At 36.5% G+C, this 19384-nt stretch overlaps 2 protein-coding genes across 4 annotated transcripts in view; one reads left to right on the forward strand and one right to left on the reverse strand.

Annotated features, from left to right (window-relative positions):
* The window catches only part of LOC135775928 (alpha-2,8-sialyltransferase 8F-like), a 1056838-nt gene that overhangs the window by 773835 nt on the left and 263619 nt on the right, over positions 1-19384 (reverse strand). The window lies entirely within an intron of this gene.
* The window catches only part of LOC135775923 (alpha-2,8-sialyltransferase 8F-like), a 97229-nt gene continuing 82846 nt past the window's right edge, over positions 5002-19384 (forward strand). The window contains exons 1-2 of the mRNA XM_065286496.2: positions 5002-5218; positions 13169-13252. Of these exons, the coding sequence (XP_065142568.1) occupies positions 5124-5218; positions 13169-13252 (179 nt within the window). The 5' untranslated portion in view covers positions 5002-5123. The remainder of the gene's footprint in view (positions 5219-13168; positions 13253-19384) is intronic.

The raw sequence follows: 19384 nt of genomic DNA on the forward strand, positions 1-19384 counted from the left end.
CCAATCAGCGAACAGATGGGGGTGGCTAAGAACGATGACGTTGAGGTTGCGCGTCAGTTTGAGTTGTAGTTCAGTAATGGCAGCGGAGAAAGACGTAAGAAAAGCTTTTCGGGCCGTTGTTGCAAAACTGCCGAATATACAGAAGTTAAAGCCGGAGCAAGAACCAGGTTTGCTAACTTTTGTTTGTCTGATTATTCTGACTTGTTGTTTCCGTCCGGTTTCGGTGCATGATATACGTCACAACCTCACGTTAGCGATTGGCTTTGGCAGATCCTGAGTACTCTGGGCAGATCCAATAGTTTTAAACTTCAACAATGGACCCTCCTTAACGGAAGTAACGCTTTCCAATGGAGCGTGGCCAGACTCTCTGTACAAATGAAATGAATGTACGAGAGTCTGGTTATACCAGGCTAAATAAAAACAGCATGTTGTGCTTTTCGCAAAATTAAGAAAATAAACATGATGCGCGTTTTGTTCTCTCTCCCTCAGTGAAGTCCTTTCAGAAACACGTCAGAAAAATGAACTGTAACTTAACAAATATTTGTCATATAAACAAAAGATAAATGTCTACATAATGCTTGGAATGTCTGCTTTTGGAAGATGTAAGTGAAATCGAAAACAAATATTGTAATTCGTTGTTAACTGTATTAGAAGAGAGAGATGTACCGTCTTTCTTCTGTTGCTTCATTATCTATAATGAGCCACGCCCCGCTCCATTGAAGAAAAGAGCAGAGATCATCCATATTCATTAGTCAACCCCACAGTCAATGGACATTCCATTCCGTCTCTGCAGCCAGCCATTCACTGCTGTGTTGAGTTTTAATCCGAGTGCTGGAAACATGACATCTACTTGTTTACTCGTGACTGTAACTAAAGTTATCTCCAGAAGTGAGTGTGACTCGATCGACGTCCAAACGCACACACAAACACACAATGCCTCATATTTGAAGCGCTTTGTGGTGTCATTATAAAAGATGCGATTGCACACATCACATACTTGTTTACTCGCGCCTAAATCTCCAGACAGACGCGAGTGTGTGTGCTTCGTCAGTGTGACGGGATCGATGTCCGACATATAAATCCTTATTTACTTGCGGATGTGTGTCAGTTTCTCCAGACGCGAGTGTTTTCTTTGTCTTCCGTCAAACAGCTGAGGCGACGGGAACGCACATACACAAACACGCGAGTCAGGAAACTCGACGCGCTTTTTGGTATTCTTATAAAATACGCGATTGCAAACAGTACAATCCTTATTTATTTGCGTCATATCTCCGCACAGCAAGTTTATTAAACACAGGATCACTCGCATGTGCACACATTCACTGCTTTCATGATCAACACGTGAGGTAATGGCGGCGGCTGTAAACAAACATTGATAAGTTTATTACGCGTGTCCCTGGTTGTGTTTCTACTATAATGATTACAAAAACACAAATAGGAGTCCAGACAACGATAGGCAGTTGTTCTTTTGAGCTTTTTACTGCACAAAAGTAAACCTCTCGCTGGCCAACCAAACACTAACACTGTGTTGAAGTGTGTTCATTTTACGATGGCCAAACAGTATCTTTACCAGGATTAGGCTATCATGGATTTTAAAAGGTAACTTATACTTGTGAAATGAATAGAAAATATTTCAATAGAAATATATATATATATATATATATATATATGTGTGTGTGTATTTACATTATATTGAAAAGTAAACCTTATCATGGTTTTACTACAGAGGTAGTTACATTCCTGTTGAACATCCCCACAAGGCTCATTATTCAATTCTTTTGTCTCTCAGCTGTCAATCACTGATTATTCAGGAGCTTTCCCGCCTCCACGCATACAGCCTCTGTCAAGCAAAAGTGTCTTAGAAATTGTAAATCAATATCTTGCTTTATGTGATTGAGTAGGCCATATGATTTTCACATCATCTTGAAGAAAAAACTCTAGACTACTAGATCCAGTTTGGAAAGTCTTGGGAAACATGTTAAGAATGAGTTTTGTGGAGTTATATCAGTGACTTAAAAATTTTGCTTTTTCAAAAACCACGCATAAACATTTTTCTCTCAAAAATACAAACATGTACATACATGTTGATTATATGATATTGTAGCCCAGTTTGTGATGAACACAGTGTTATGAGACTTTTGCCATTAATATGTTTTTAAGCAACTGAAAAAAGCACAAATGTCAGTGCATGTCAAAACTTCCCCAGGGCCCTAAAAACCCCTTAGACCCCAGAGGGTTAAGCACGGTTTGCGCATGCGCACAGATAAAAACTCGAGAGAATTCTTCTGGGAGAGACCGAGTCGACGGTTATCTGCTGAACAACGCAAACGGGAACCGTTTTTCAGGTAAGGGGGAATTAACCAAAATTGCACGTCTGCGTTATCCTTTCCCTTTATTTCAGCACTCACACTATAATTTTTACTCAATCTATAATAAAGGTAGTTCAGTTTTTATAAGGTGACTGTCACCGTTTTACCTATAGCCAGGTTTACAGGCTAGCGTGACCTAGCATAATGTAATAGGGATAATATTATATAGACTGATTGAACGGATATTATGAAAGGAAAAAATCTTTTCTCGCTCTGAATGTTGTAAAAAAGTTGTTTTCATTACTAAGGCTTGAGTATATTGCATTTCTCTGCCGACAATTAACGTTAAATGAATTACCTCAATACAGTATGTGATGTGTAATGTTACGCTGATTTTGCTGCTCGGAGTTTAGGCTAAATGCTCCGGGCGCTCAATGCCAATATGAACGTGGATTTTATATGCTTTATGTTTTACATTTGCGAAGGCGGAAATTAATGTGAGGGTGGTGTACTCATTTATTTACTCATGGGGGTTATTTATTGTCTCGCCAGGATATGCCAAGTGATGAAGAACTGGAGCAAAGGTCCTCAGTAACATGCCCTCAACCGCAGCTGCTGTATCAATGTTATTTGGACTGACATACCAATGGTTTCTTATTTGTTCTTATTTGATATACTCACATATTAATATGCTATATGAAATTGAACTTGAAATTAACTGATTACTTGAACTGTCTCAGAATGTTGTATTTGTAAAACGTTTGTTTTGCCAAAAAGTCTGTAAAAACAGTGATTTTCATGCGATTTAATAAATATTTAAAAGAACGTTTGATCTGACTCATTTAAACATGTATTTAAATATTGAGAGAATTTAAAATGTTTAGATTATGTCAATTGTGAAGCCTTTTATATTGGAATGAATACATATTTCAGATTGAAGGAAACTGAATTTAGATCAAGTCTTTTAAAAATCTTTTTTTTTATTTAAGCCAATTTAAAATATTTGATTTACACCAAATTCAGAAAAGAGTTTGCATGAAATGCAAAAAATTAGTTTGAACTGAATGGTTTCTGAACATTAGATCAATGTAAAATCTTTATTGTGAATGGTTACTTCAATTTTATTAGGTTAATCCAATGTTTCACTTTTTACAGTGTGGGTCAAAAACAATAAAGACAATACTCAGACCTGTTTAATTTTAGTGCTTTTTGGTGAGACTAGTAAAATTCTGAACAAGCCAGTAAAAAAAAATGACATAGGGGTGGTTTACTACACAGGGATTTGCTTAAGCCAGGACTAGGCCTTAGTTAAATAAGGAAATATAACTAGTTTTAAAAAACATGATTTAATAAAAACTTTACTTGTGTGCATTTTAAAGCAAAACAAAGGGCACTGATGTATTTTAAGTGCAAGTTGTTTTTTGACAGCTCTTACATTTATTTTAGTCTAGGCTAATCTGTCCAGGAAACTGGCCCTTAATGTTTTTTTCACACAGTTTGAAATCCATGCAGTGCTCTGGGCACTAGAGTGCAGTGTTGGACTCGTGTTTAAAGAGATAACAGGACACGGAAGAGAGAAGCGTGAGGTTCAGAGTGCTTTCGGGAGTTTTTCTTATTTTTCGTCTTCATTCGTCGAAGAACTGAAGGAAGATGAGGAATGCTAACATTAACTTTATTGTACTTTGTTAGTTTTTATTCCTGTTGCTTGGCCACGCTGTGAAGTCAATAAAACGCGGGAATTAAACCTTTGGCTGCAGCCTCCGGAGGTCGCATATCATGTAGGCTGCATACGTCATCAAAGCTTATTATTTCAGAATATAAACAATTATAAAGGTGACTATTAGTCTTAGTTAGTCGTAAATTGTTGTAATATGCTTATGATTTGCGAATGTAATGCTCTTTTTTATTTTATTTTTTTTATTAATTAACTTGCAATCACATTACAGCAATACTCATAATAACATACAAAATAGAAATTATAATCAGACAATACAAACACACAAACAAAAATTAAAAATATACAAATTAAGTATAAAGAAAAGAAAATAAGGGCATGAGATCATCATACAAATAACGTAAAAGCTTCACATAAGGACCTAGTGCGTTTTGCTTTATTATTTTTCAATCCAAGAAGTAACTCTACATAATGTTTCATATCTATATGAAATAACAAAAAGTTAGGTTTTCCTTTAGCCCATTTTTGTTTATGTATATGGTATTTTCCCATAATCAATAAAAGATTAACAACAAAAGTCTCATTTGGTGGCAATTTTTCTCTATTAAAATAAAAAAATACATCTTTCTCAAAAAGGTAAACTTTTATACCAAAACACTTATAAAGGTGGCCTTCCAATTCTATCCAAAACATTTTGCTATATATACAATTGAAAAATAAGTGTACAACATCCTCGTTTTCTGTCCCACAAAAATCACATCTGACATCAGCATCATCATTAAACCTAAGAAAAAGTGGAATGTAATGCTCTGTTTTTTTTGTTGTTTTTTTAACATTAATACTTTAAACTTTTTTTTTTATTATTCAGAAATGTCATGTATGAAATACAAGTTAGCATATAACACAAAATGTATTAACAATACATTCATAGTCAGAATGTAATGCTCTGTTAACTTAACTAAACCAGGCTTGATGACGTATGCAGCCTGGCATCTCGCTCCGCCCCTATGTCCCTGACGCATCTGACCAAATCTCCTCAAACATCATTGAAACATAGTTACTTATTTTCTATACAGTAAGACATCTTGTTAACGTTACTTTTTAGGGAACTTCCACCCACACTTTAGCCAAAGTTTCAGATGGACAGGTTTATGAAACGGATCTTCGCACTGCTGACAGTTATTGTGCTGATATTTACAACTGTTTTCTACGACAAAATAAATACGACCACGAGGTGAGAGATAAAGTTATTATTGACTTAGTTTTAACTTTGGGGCAATGGCAGGCGCAAAATATCGATCAACTTGAAAATATGCAACTCTATAAACTTAATTAAATCTAAACTGTAAACTCGTAAATGTGTCTTAACATTTTCTAAACTATTTTAAGTTGTAAAGTGAGATGATTATGTTTGGAAATTGATCTCACGGCTCGGTTGCACTTACGAAAATTAACCATGTTTTTTAATGTAGTAAAAGTGTAGTACAGTAACCATGTTTTTTGGTGATAATTAGCAAAACCATAGATGGTTGTAACCATGATGTAACTGTGGTGTCTGAAAACCATGGTTGTCAGACCCATATCGTTATTTTGTGGTAACCATGGTTTTACTTCAGTAAGTAAACTTTAATAACTGTAGTAAAATCATGGTTAAATGTCGTACGGCTACTGTACAGTATGTAATGATAGCTGAAAGGGGCAGCAGAAACTGTCTATGTAATTCTTCCCATGTAAATTTTTGATAGAGTAGGTAACGTTAGTCTACCTCTAGCTTTTACATTATGAAAACATAGTTCCCGAAAATGCTGTATCCTTCCGGGGTTTTGTTTTTGTTATTATAGAACAAAAACATTGCATACATATAAAGAGGATCACAATGTGCTTATTATTACAATTTAAGTAGCAACAAATGGATCAAATCAAAGGAAGAAAAAAACAGCATGGGGATATTTAACAATAAATGAAGAGTTTGGTTTCAAAACGCAATAAATCCATTTTGACTAATTTTGGTAAAAATGTGTTTTCTATACCAAGAAAGTGACGAGATGAAAACCACTTTTTTCTGTTACAAACTTTTACATAGCATCTTTAGGTTATAATAACAATTTATATAGATTTATTGTTAAAACTGTTTATTTTAAAATCTTTTTTAAAATGCTATAAATCTATTAAATCAATATAAAAGTTAATTTTAAAGGAACAAAGTAAGTTGACTGATATATGACAGCTTCTGAACTTGGTCGATACTAATACCATATATACAGGCACTGAACCAAAAATACATTGTCATCACTCCCAAAATGAGTTCAACAGGTCATCTTTTTAATGCTATAAATCAATTATAACATCAATAAAATGTCACCATGAACAAGAACATGCAATCAGTTGTAAAATATTTTGGTCCAAGGTGGTAATGTGGCATGACGTGAATGCACACCTAATTGAACAGTCAAAGGACCGGAGTCAATTGTTCCTCTTATACCAGGGTTACATGACAGACTACGTACATGTTGTGACGAACTTCGCATCGAGCACCCTCAAAAAAGTCACCGGCCGCCACTGGTTACCACAAACATTGCTCTGGGTTTTTTCCAAAAAGCGGGGTTAACTAACCATCAGCAAAACCCTGTACTTTTGGTTGATTAAACAAAAATCGGTTTACCATGCTCATGTCAGTTTCAAAACACGTGACAAGAGTAAGTTCAGTCAACCTCCTACTGGTTACCAAGAATTAATGCGCGCACATGGAGAATACATAAAGAAATGTACAAATTAAAAGATACCCGAGTATGTCACATAACCAGCTTTCTGGTGGTTATTAAGACATTTATCAGCTTAGGCTTCATTTTACAGAAAAATAGTCAACACCCGTGGAACAACCAATCAGAATAAAGCATTCAACAGGCCTGTGGTCAAATGTAAGATAATGGACAGCGCATTTTTTGAATTCCTTAATCATTATACGATTCCGGTACGGTAACTGTTAAGGAGTTTGCAATATTTGATGCCATACCTTGTGGATTTATTCAGCTTTTAGCAGGATATACATTATGTGAGTGTAGCTCTATTCTACTCAAGTATCAATGAAGTAATTATTCTAGAAAAAAATAATTTTATAAGAACCTATGTAGAAGTAAATATTTACCTAAGTGTAAAGTGTTCCTCAGCAAAGACCTCTCTAATTTGGTAGTTTAGCATCTCACTCAGTGACAAACTGAAGCTGTGTTTAAAGGTACTGTACTGGCGCTTTGCTCCACACCACAACACAGGCCTCTGCTGATCGCACATGTGTCCTCAAGTCTTGAGGCTACATAAGACTCAGGGCCGGTTCTAGATATTTGGAAAATTTATGTTGGAGGCCCCTTACACCCCTCTTATTTTCAGAATAATATGAGAACGTGTTTTTTTACCCCATAAGAAATAATTTAAGCACTACAGTAGGGCTGCAACTATTCATCGAGTTACTCCCTCAGGGTTCTGTTCTCGGGCCACTCCTTTTTCTCATATACATCTTCCCTATTGGTCAGATTATTCGCAGCCACGGTCTAAATTTCCACTGCTATGCAGATGACATTCAACTGTATCTTACCACCACTTCACCCTCTGATCCCCCCCCGCACTCACTCACTGACTGTCTTTCTGATTTAAAAACATGGATGCAAAACAACTTTCTTAAACTAAACACAGATAAAACTGAAATTCTGCTGGTTGGCCCTAAAAGCATGCTCACCAAACCATACACCTTCACCCTTAATATTGATGATTCACCTGTTCACTCTACCGCGACTGTCAAAAACCTTGGGATTACATTTGACTCCACTCTCAGTTTCGACCATCATATCAAATTAGTCACAAAAACTGCCTTCTTTCACCTCCGTAACATTGCCCGCCTTCGACCCTTCCTTCCTGTCAGTGATGCACATACCCTGGTTCACTCCTTCGTCATGTCCCGCTTAGACTACTGTAACTCACTTTTCCTCGGTCTCCCCACCAAATCCCTTCAAAGATTGCAATATATTCAAAACTCTGCAGCCAGGCTACTTACACATACAAAAAGATCTGCCCATATCACCCCCATTCTCCATCAGCTTCACTGGCTACCAGTTTCATCCCGGATCACATACAAAGTACTACTACTCACCTTCAAAGCCCTCCATAACCTTGCTCCTCCATACATTTGCAACCTCTTAACTTCTTACACTCCCCCCCGCTTGCTCAGATCATCTGACCAAAACCTCCTTCTCATTCCCCGCACTAGACTTTCCACCGTTGGTGGTAGGTCTTTCAGCGCCCAGGCACCAAAACTCTGGAACTCCCTCCCACAACCTCTACGTGACAGTACTTCTCTTCCTTTCTTTAAAACCCATCTCAAGACATTTCTGTTTAACGAACACTTCTCTTCACACATTTCATAGTCTGTTAACTAAATGTTTGTTGTTTTGTTAGTTGTATTCAATTTCTTTGTTACATGTGTAATGTTTATCTGACTGTGTGTTTCTATTTCAATGTAAAGCGACCTTGGGTTTGAGAAAGGCGCTATATAAAATAAACGTATTATTATTATTATTATTATTACTCGATTAACTCGATTCAAAAAATTCCTAGAGGCAAAAATTCTGCCTCGAAGCCTCGTTAAATTCCTATGACGCGCACTACACGCGCCGAGATCTGATTCACACGGACCGTTGTTCAATGTTAAGGAAGCACATCATAGAGTGTGATACATTTTGAATATAGTTGGCACGATGGCGGAGAGTAAAGATGTCCATAAACGGCAGAGATAGAATGTCTAAAGTTTGGGATCATTACATTACATTCAGCATCTGAACCGAAAACATCCACTGCTGTTTCACCAAGCGTCGATGAAACAAGGTAACGTAGCTTTCGCTGATTTTAATCCCATACTGTATTTGCAGCGATGTAGTTATGCGGTTTGACTAGATATGATCAGGGTTCTAAATTAACACCCGCCAACCCGCCAAATGCGGGTTAAAATTTATTTTGGCGGGTGTTAATAAAAACTTACTAGCCAGTTTGGCCGGTGATGCATGAGGCATTGCATGCAAGATACATCAAGCTCTGTTCTCGGTCATTTATCCCTCTGGCAGTACTTCCTACATTTCCCATGAGCACTGTGCCGTAATGCTACGTGATGATGTTTAATACGCCAATTGCCTGCACGCAGTTTGCAGCGAAACCAGCGCGAGAAACCATGGAAACGAACTAACCGCGTCCACCAGAAAACTGAATGGATGAAGGAGAACGATCGGTCGGGCAGAGCAGGGAGGATAGACTGTGACACAGGGGTGGGGCATGTGCTCCGGTGTAAATCTTTCGTGCCCATGTGTAAATCTCAAGTCTAAATTTTAGCAGTTAAGCAGTTAGTGTATTCCTTTACAAAGATAATAGCGGCAAAACAGATCTATATGCAATGTAGTTACCCAATTTACTCTTGTAAAGCGACGAAGCAGTCGCACTGACGCGTGCACGCATGTATCAATGTCCACGCGCGTCTTTGCGTTCATCCGCGCACGCAACTGCATCCAAAAGGGTATGCCACGCGAATGAGTATTTATGAAACATGACGAGAAGTACGTTTCTTAATAATACTGATAATCTTATTTTGACTCGATCATTATTGGCTTCTGTAGATGTACATCAGAAATGTTTTGTGCAAAGCAGGGAAAGGGAAGAAGAAATGAGAGATGATAAGTTAAAGGGAGGTAAGACAAACTACATCCTCAGCCTGTCAGGTCTCAAACATTAGAGGAAAAATCTCAGGAAAACCTCTTGTCAAGTCTATAGAATTGCATTGTTGCTGAGAAAATCAACAGATGTATGTGTTATACTGTTCTGTATTTTCAGATATGAAATTAATATTTAGTTTACTAATATTTAACTCTAGGACACTAACTTACATAACAGTTAGCAGTAACTGTGACTGAGATTATTTAGTATAGCAGTCATAAAATGACTGGTTTCTTAAAATATTCTTGTAAAAATAAGTTTTCAATCATTGCTATCATTGTATAATGTAGAAAATATTTCTCTGCTGTCATTATTACCAAACATGTTATGCCATTTATGCCTCCAAACATGTTAATAATGTTAGGTATGATGAAGATTACACTTAAATATTTTTAACTACATATTTATCTTTCGCAGTACCTGTTGCACTGTAGAATAGTGTGTTAAGCAAAGGACATTGTAAAGAAGTGTTGCCCCTTTCTTGCACACAGCAGGCTTTCAAACAATGGGGGGGCTGTGCCCCAGTAAAGCTTTATGTCTATCAACAGAGAAATGAAGAAAGCTTATGTTTCATCACAAAAATGTTGTCATGTTTTGTCAGGATTGTTGCATGCATTTGAAAGAAAAAATAATCATTGTTGCATTCAGTGGCACTCTAAATTTCTTTTATTTTCACCGGGAAAAATGTGGCTAGTGGAAATACTGATTGGCTGGTAACTTTAAAAAGTTACCAGCCACTTTGGCTGGTGGTCAAAAAAGTTAATTTAGTACCCTGGATATGATGTTTAGCTTTGATGTTTTTAAGTAGTAAACCTATTCACGTTCAATTGCAAGAGAGTATAGCTTAAAAAAGAACCCCTTCACATACACACATGCATGCACCCTCGTCTCTTTCTCACGCGAGTCAGACCGATTGCGCAATGCATCAATCACATGCTTAAACTTTTATGTAGCCACGCAACAATAATTTCAGCTGCATGCATTCACTGTATACAGCGGGACGTGATGTTGTGATTTTTTGAACGGATTCTTAACCTAAAATGCACCGCAATGCAAGTGATGCAAACGAAATGCAGCGTTCTATTGAAAATGAATGTATGTATTTCTGAAGTACCAAAATGCAATGAAGCAACTGAACGTCTGACTGGGGTGTCACTCTTCCTCACGCACAGAACGCGTGCACACACACACAAACACAGGTGCACGTGTGCGCGCGCACACACAGGTTGTTAGCATTGCAAATAGGCTCACCCCAGAAATTATATATTATTTGTTAGTAGCCTGATGGTAAATGCTGCCGGTGAAGAAATGTACATAAACCAGATATTTACTTTGATGTCAGGGCTAGATTACAGCATGAAATCTGTTGTGCATATTAATCAATTAAAGTGCTTAATTGTTGGCACTGGCACTTATAAACACTAAATGGGTAAAAATTGAAATAAATAGGCTTATTTTTTGCAAAACCACATTTTTAAAATTTATTAAAAACACCACCTTTTTGGGATAATCTCCAAAGAGTAAAATTAAAAATACAACAGTACATTGCAAAAACCCTAACCGTAAAAAACTACAGGTGAACACCTCCTAGAAAACTTTTGTTTTTTATTTTAGCTGGGTATAAAGAAGAATTTCCCTCTTACTGAACCAATATACAGTATAAAGTTATCTATCAGACTATGTATATATTCATAGATTGCAATACCTTTTTATAGGCTACCTTAAATATCCATACAAATCAGCTGCCACTAGAAGTTAAACAGACAAACTACTTTCATGATTTCAAAACTAAAATAAAGTGTAGAGGACTTACAAGATATACAGACAGTTTACTTTAGGTAACCCCAGTTTTCGTTCCTCTTTGACTTTAAATAACTCCCCATGCAATGCTATCGTGCACACACATTCAAAGTGTCTAAACAGAGTCAGCAACGCTCAAGTTTGATCTGTCCTGAAATTACATTGATACACAGAACAAAGCCAAGTTTATTTTTAAAATGCATTATTTCAAAATACCTGCATCATGTACTGCATTGTCTTTTTGCATGACGCTTTTGCGAAGCAGGAAACAAAAGACGTGATAGCCGCTTTCAGTCACTTAAAGTCGGTCAGCTGCAGAGATTTGAATGCTGTTTATCTAGGCTTCTTTAACCTTACGAGTCACGTTACTTTGAAGTCATCCGCCTGCAGTTCTTGCGGCGTCGGCGCCGCATAAAGTTGAACTCACCGTAAAACTTTATTTAAGTCTGTCAGTAGTGATTGTCGAACTAGCGAACATGGACTTAGCAGTTGGAGGCTCCCCTTCCAAGCTTGAGGCCCTAGGCATTTGCCTACTCTGCCTATAGCTAGCGCCGGCCCTGATAAGACTGCATGAAACCATGCAGTGGGGGGTGTCAGGAACGGGGACGGTAAAAGCGGGGTAAAAGAGACGAGACAAGGAAAACATGTGGCCTGATATCAACAAACCAAGGCCACACAGAACATGATACTGTCAGAACCCTGTCAATTTAAACTAGACATTAAAACAAGAAAGCATTCTGACGGGGGGGGGGTATTTTGCTGTGTTACTATTTTAACCCTCTAGCAATTTAGGGGTCACAAGATGTTGAGAAATCCGTGTGCATCACGTGTTTTGTCAAAATAAGTGCCTGCTGCAGATGTGTCTAAAGGGATTATGATAAAAGAGATGCGCGCGTTTGCCAGATACTTGCATAATCTAATGCGTAAAGTTTACTGTTAAGGTGCGTCTCTTTTATCATAAACGATTTTGACGTGTGTGAAATTGAAAAATTTATGTACATTTTTCATAAAAAATTTGATATTTTACAGGCAAGCTAATGGTGTAGTTGAGGAATTGAGTGGTAAACAGGTATAAAAGTACTAAATATCTCCCAAAACACTGCATTGATGTATAGATGGGAAGTAAACCAAAAATTATATATTATTTGTATCATTAAAAATTTATATATTTTTTGAAATCACTCTTTTAATTTCTGGGGTCATTTTTACCCATGCAGAACTCTAACGTATACAGGAAAATCGGGGCATATGAGGGTTAAAGAAAAAAATCTAGACTACTAAATCCTGTTTTGAAAAGTCTCATAAAACATGTTTAGAATGGGTTTTGTGGACTTATTTTAGTGACATATAAATTTAGCTTTTTCAAATTTTCTCTTAAAAATACAAACATTTACATACATGTTGCTCACATAATGTAACAAAGTTTTTGCTGAACACGGTGTTATGAGACTTTTGCCATTATTATGTTTTAAGCAAGTAAAAAAGCACAGATGTCAGTGCAGGTCAAAACTGCTCAAGGATGCAAATCAGCCAAGACCTCAGAGGGTTAAGCAGTCTATGTGATTTGAACTGTATTTGATATGATTTATGTACTACTGTACTGTGTAATACATGGAATTGTTATTTTATTTTGCAGAGAGATACATGTCATCCCTCCGGTGTACTGCATGCAACTCCGTCACAAGTTTTCCAACATCACTTCATCCACTAATCCAGCACAGTAAGTCTACTGTCACACTGCAGTCAAAATTTTGCTCATATGTGACCCAGATCAGTTTCAGTGTAGAACTATGCAGTTCTAAATCAGATACAGGTCAGATTACGACTGCACAATTATGATAAAAATTGTCGGTTATTAATCACGATTACCAGATTTTACATTAAAGAATGTTTTAAAATTTTTAATAACTCTGTGAAAGAATAACATCCAAAACAAAACAAACACCCATGCTTCTAAAATACTTGTACTATTACTGAAGTGCACAGTTTTAAATAGCTCATGATGGATTGAGATCAGGTGCAGAGGATGACATCACAGAAGCTCATTTCAAGCACATTTATATAAGCAAAACACGATGCTATGTCTTGCTTGTTGTTTTCAGTAAAATGATTGTGTATCTTTATTAAATGTAGCATTAAAATCTCCCTGTAGTCAAGAATTTTATAAATTAAAATGCAGCTATAGGTGATTATCAGTCATTTGACCTTTTACGTCACCCGCCCTTTTTTCAGCTTACTGCCGCCATCTTGAGTACCTACCGAGTACCAGCCATAGGCTACTGACAAGCATTGGCATGCTTGCTACAATTTACGAATTTCTTATCTTTTACTTTCTATGATTCTTACAGATACAGGAAATGGCTACGTTTCGCATATCGACTGTCATGAAAAGCTACTTTAAAAAAATATATCTTGGTTATGGTGTGATGCCTACACTGTAAAAAATGTTGCCGTAATTTTACGGTAAAGTACTGGCAGCTGGGGTTTCAGCAGTGCACCGTAATTTTACGGTTTCATTACTGTATTCTAAATGACGGCTGTTCTGTAAATTAATAGTAAAATACTGCAAGCATGTTTTAGCTGTGTACCGTAATCCTACGGTTTCATTACCGTATTCTAAATTACGGTTATTCTTTAAATTTACGGTAAAATACTGGCAGCAGGGTTTCCAGCTGCATACTGTAATCCTACTGTTTAATTACCGTATTCTAAATTGCTGCTTTGTAATTAAATAATAGAATGGCAAAGAAAAGATGAGGAACCATAAAATTACCAATTAGGTTTGTGCAAAAATAACCCAATAACCCAGTGGTTAAAACATATTTTTTATTTTTCTTGTCAAAAATGACAATCGTTTCGCTAGATAAGACCCTTATGCCTCGTTTAGGATCGTTTAGAGTCCTTTGAAACTCTGTTGAAAAAAACTGTTAAGTGTTGAGTTAAGTATTAAATGTTGGGCTCAATTAACCTCTTGAAAAGCACCCTCATTCTGGCCCGAAACCATGAAAATACCTACTTTCACTAAAAGGGCTGTTTTTACTAAACCATTTATAGTATAAGCATAACTGTGGTATCATTAGATAGAAGACACTTTGAGCTTCGTTTTCCATGTTTCAAAATTATTTTAAGATAAAAATTTAAAAAGTTAGAGAGGCTGAAGTACATTGTAATAAAAAATTTTTGCATAACATCTTTTTTAACACTAAAAATCTTAATGATAAATATATGTGTGAAACCTAGAAATGCAATGAGGCCAAAGCCACAAGTCTAAAGAAGTTATATTTCACGTTTGAAGTCAATAGACCCAAAAATGAGGTTCTTGCAAGAGTTTTTGTAAGACTAGTGCCTTTTCTAAGTGCCAGTCAGCCACAAAATAAAAGTCTTTTGTTTACATGCATACACATTCGTTCTTTTCATTGTTTATCCTTATATAAGCGTATAAAATGCCGTATCCACACCAGGAAATAAAGCTTCACACAAAGATCGTTGAATTTGTGTTCTAATTGGCTACACGTTCTGTCTATCAATATTTTCCATGAAGTCATTGGAGGAACACGCGAGTCAGATGACGTCACGATATTTGACAGCGCTGTTTGGATATTATGTATTATACTCCCGCCTACTTGTACAATCATGTTTGAGCGCTGGTTTTGAACGCGAGTGTGATCTCATATACAAGTGTTACGATGTAAATAGTCCTCAGATTGTATATTATAATCTATTACAAGACGTGCATCTGAAATCTGATGTAAACAATGGAAAATATATCCATATTTCACGGATTATACGCATTTGTGGACAAAAATGGTCATTGAATGTACTTTGTTGGAGAGTTTTTATGGGTTATTCACACATCTGAAACAGACTTGATTCGATTCGCGTTCCTTATACCAGCACAAAGGTAAGGAGTCAGTTTATATTATGCATGTTGTTATCTGGACTTCTGTAATAAAATACTATATTTTTGATAATAGAGCAATTTAATCTCAAAACGGACACCATACACTGATGCCAAACCCTTAGACCTTTTAAACGATGTATAGTAGTGTTATTATTATTGTTGTTTGTACACAGTAGGCTATATATATATTGTTAGCAGCATAAAAATAAACTGACGTCTTTCCGTGCGCGAGCTAGTGCGCGTCGAGAGGTTAAAGTCCATTAAAATGAGAAAAATTCTGCAATGTTTTCCTCAAAAAACATAATTTTTTCTCGACTGAACAAAGAAAGACATCAACATTTTGGATGACATGGTGGTGAGTAAATTATCTGGATTTTTCTTTTAAGAAAATTGACCATTCCTTTAATATACTAAGAAATGAAACAATTGGTTTGTGTGAAAAACCAAACAGTATTTATATCATTTTTTTGACCTCAAATGGCGCTTTTCCATTGCATAGTACCCCACGGTTTGGTTTAGTTTGGGTCGGGTCAGCTTACTTTTGGGAGCTTTTGCACTGGGTGCAGTACCGATCCTTTTTTCGTACCACCTCGGTTGGCGTTCCAAGCGACCCGAGCTGAAACCAAACGTGACGCGAAAACACTGTAGATCACAGATTGGTCTGAGAGAATCGTCACGTCATCGCTATAATGTAAAAGATTAGCTTTACCTCAGTGCTAGCTTGCGCTGTCTCAAGCCAACATGTTGTCATCTGTGCTCTGCTAAAATTTCCCAAACTCCCATTTAGCGATGAAAAACATCCACAGGTTGAGAATCAGGGACACCATAACAGTTTTTTCCAGACTTGCAGTTTGTGGTGGAACATTCGCGATGAGCACGTCAGCATTATATATGCTTAAATGCAACTTCAATGAGGCTCAGCGCAGCACCGTCAACTTGACGCCACGGGTCGGGTGTTTATACAGAAACTGTCATGTGAGACAGAGGTAGTTATAAACGCGATGTGCAAACATCTATTTGTGGTGGCCAATTTTAATTTTGTGGCAGACTGAGAAATAAATAAATGTATGGGAATGTACAGCAACACTCACTTGTATAATGTCACAGCAGTAGGCAGCGCAAATATAACGACACGCCTATAATCTCTCCCACTCCGAAGTGATACTAAACTCGATGAAAAAGCTAACCACGCCAAAGTGAGGTGAGCTGACCCGACCCAAACTAAACTAAACCGTGGGGTACTATGCAATCGAAAAGCGCCATAATACAACATTATCCCCAGAGCAATAAGTGCGTTCACATTACCTTCTTATTCATCTAATGTTTAATAGCGGGTTGCCACCTACTGTATCGGGTGCACAGCATAAGGGCACATATACACTATATGGGGCTCCCGATACAGTAGGTGGTGGTTTGCACATATGAAGTTGTTTCGCAACCTGCTATTAAATATTGCAGTGAGCAAACACATTTCTCATGATGATGACAACTCACCTGCAGAGTTTTTATAGATCTAGTCTCGAATAAGCCATGTGACATGGAACCGGCATTTGCAGACAGTTAGGAAAGGTAAAAACTGAAGTTAATATCAAGTTAGACACCTGGGTCCATATTTATCAGGCTTCTCAAAATGCCAGAGTGCTGAGAATACATGAAATGTACTCCTACTTTCAAACTTAAAGGGATAGTTTACCCAAAAATAAAAATTTTGTTATCATTTACACAGCCTCAAAGCCTGTTTGAGTTTCTTTATTTTGTTGAACACAAAAAAAGATATTTTGATAAATTATGGTAAGCACACAGTAGACTGTGCCCTTTGACTTCCATAGTATTTATTCGATTTCATTTATCCATTGCGTTATAAAGACCAACATGCTATGTCACTTTTGAGCACTTGACTTCTGTTTGATTCTGGTGGCTGTGCAAATATAAACAAAGTAATACTTACTCTTGTCTTTAGCCAATATAAAACATCAATACACACCAAGAAAGGGATCTGAAAGAAGTAACCATAAATATACAACAGTTATTAATTCAGAATGGCCTTTAGCTCGTTTAAGTTTACTGTAAAACGATAACGTTGTTTTTCATAAGAGGGACCTGTTGAACAAATCCCATATTGCAAAACTTGTAGTTAACATGCGTTATAATTAACTAAACAATGTCAAATTGGCGGCGAGCAGACACCAAAAACAACCAAAGTTAGTTGTTCAAAACCTTCTTTTTAGTAAACTCTGTGTACACAAACAGTGTTCTCAATGCTCAAGTTCAAGTGTAGAGACACAGGTGATACTTCGAGCAAAGTATCATGTGGTGTTGAGCCTCCTTAGTGTTGTAAAAATAGCGATTTTGATGCTCACAACATATTGAAAATTGATAATTTTTTTGCAGCAGAATAACAGATTACCATAAAAACTCGTCATGCAAGCTGTTTAACTCTTTTCCCTGCCAATGACGCAATGTAACTCTACACCCTTGCCTCATTTAGTATATACTGATCTTTCTTTGTATATTAAAATTAGTTTCCGCCTTTACTCAATCACACACACATACAGTCATGTGAAAAAATTAGGACACCCCATTACATTTTCTGTTCTTTATTAAGAAATATTTACATATCACTGGATTTCATCTTGTTTTTATTTTTTGTCTGGAAAAGAAAGTGATTTAGTTGCAGGTAAACCAGAAAAACTGACATAGTTTTACTCATTAAACAAAAGATTAACAAAATTGTGAATTGTCACAAAGGAAAAAGTTAGGACACCCTGCCCTCTAATAGCGAGTGTTACCCCCTTTGGCTGAGATTACTTCAGTGAGACGCTTAGTAAGATATTTGATGGGTTTCTTGCATGTACAGCCCGTTTCAAGTCAGCCCACAGCATCTCAATGAGATTCAGATCTGGGCTTTGACTCGGCCATTCCAGTACTCTCCATTTTGTTTTAAGCCAGTTCTTGGTGGATTTACTGGTATGTTTTTGGTCATTGTCCTGTTGCAGGATCCAGTTCCGCTTCAGCTTAACTTTTTTTTTTACAAATGGTCTCACATGTTCCTCAAGCAACCCCTGATGCACAGTAGAATTCATGATGGTGAGCAGGCCAGGTCCTGCTGCAACAAAAAAAAAAACAAACCAGGACACTTCCACCTCCATGTTTTTCAGTTGGAATCAGGGTTATTATAGTTTTTAAAAAAATATTAGTTTTTATTTTTATTTCGTTTTGTAATGTGTTATTTTATTTCAGTTTAGTTTTAGTTATTTTTAGTGGTGCATAAATAGTTTTGATTTCGTTTCTATTTTTCAAAAATCATTACTTTTAGTTTTTATTTAGTTTTAGTATAGTTTTAGTCTTTAGCATAATATCATGGTTGTGTACATACACCTTGCCAAATCTGGAAATGTTGAAAATACGATGAGAATAAGAGGATTTAAAAAAAATACTAAATGTTTATTTAGTACTATCAGTCAAAGGCCGGGACAAATACCACACCAACCAACACTCTAAATTCTGTTGTGTTATTTGGGTAAATATAATATACATGTATAAATATACATGTTTGGTTATAAATAATCATATGCTGGGTTGTTAACACAAACATGAGTTAAAACAACCCAGCATTGCATTGAAACAACCCAGCATATGTTTATTTCAGCACAGTAAATTTATTTCAGCACATCTTACTTGTACAAACTTATGTCTGTGCACAACAACTGAAAATCAATGCAAAGTTTAATGTTCTGCATATGAGTGTCCATTTCTGTACCAGAAGAGATCGCTGTACTAACATAAAATGCTTATTTGTTGACTAAATATTAATATATAATATTATTTGTTGATTATCCGCAAAGGCATATAATAGTTTCAGATTAGTTAAGCGGACATTCTGTATCATAGCAACCAAAAAGCGTCAGCTAACACTGCCAAGCAAGTGGTTGGTGTTAGCGTTTTCAGCCA

This window comes from Paramisgurnus dabryanus, chromosome 21 (assembly GCF_030506205.2).
Source record: "Paramisgurnus dabryanus chromosome 21, PD_genome_1.1, whole genome shotgun sequence".
NCBI lineage: Eukaryota > Metazoa > Chordata > Actinopteri > Cypriniformes > Cobitidae > Paramisgurnus > Paramisgurnus dabryanus.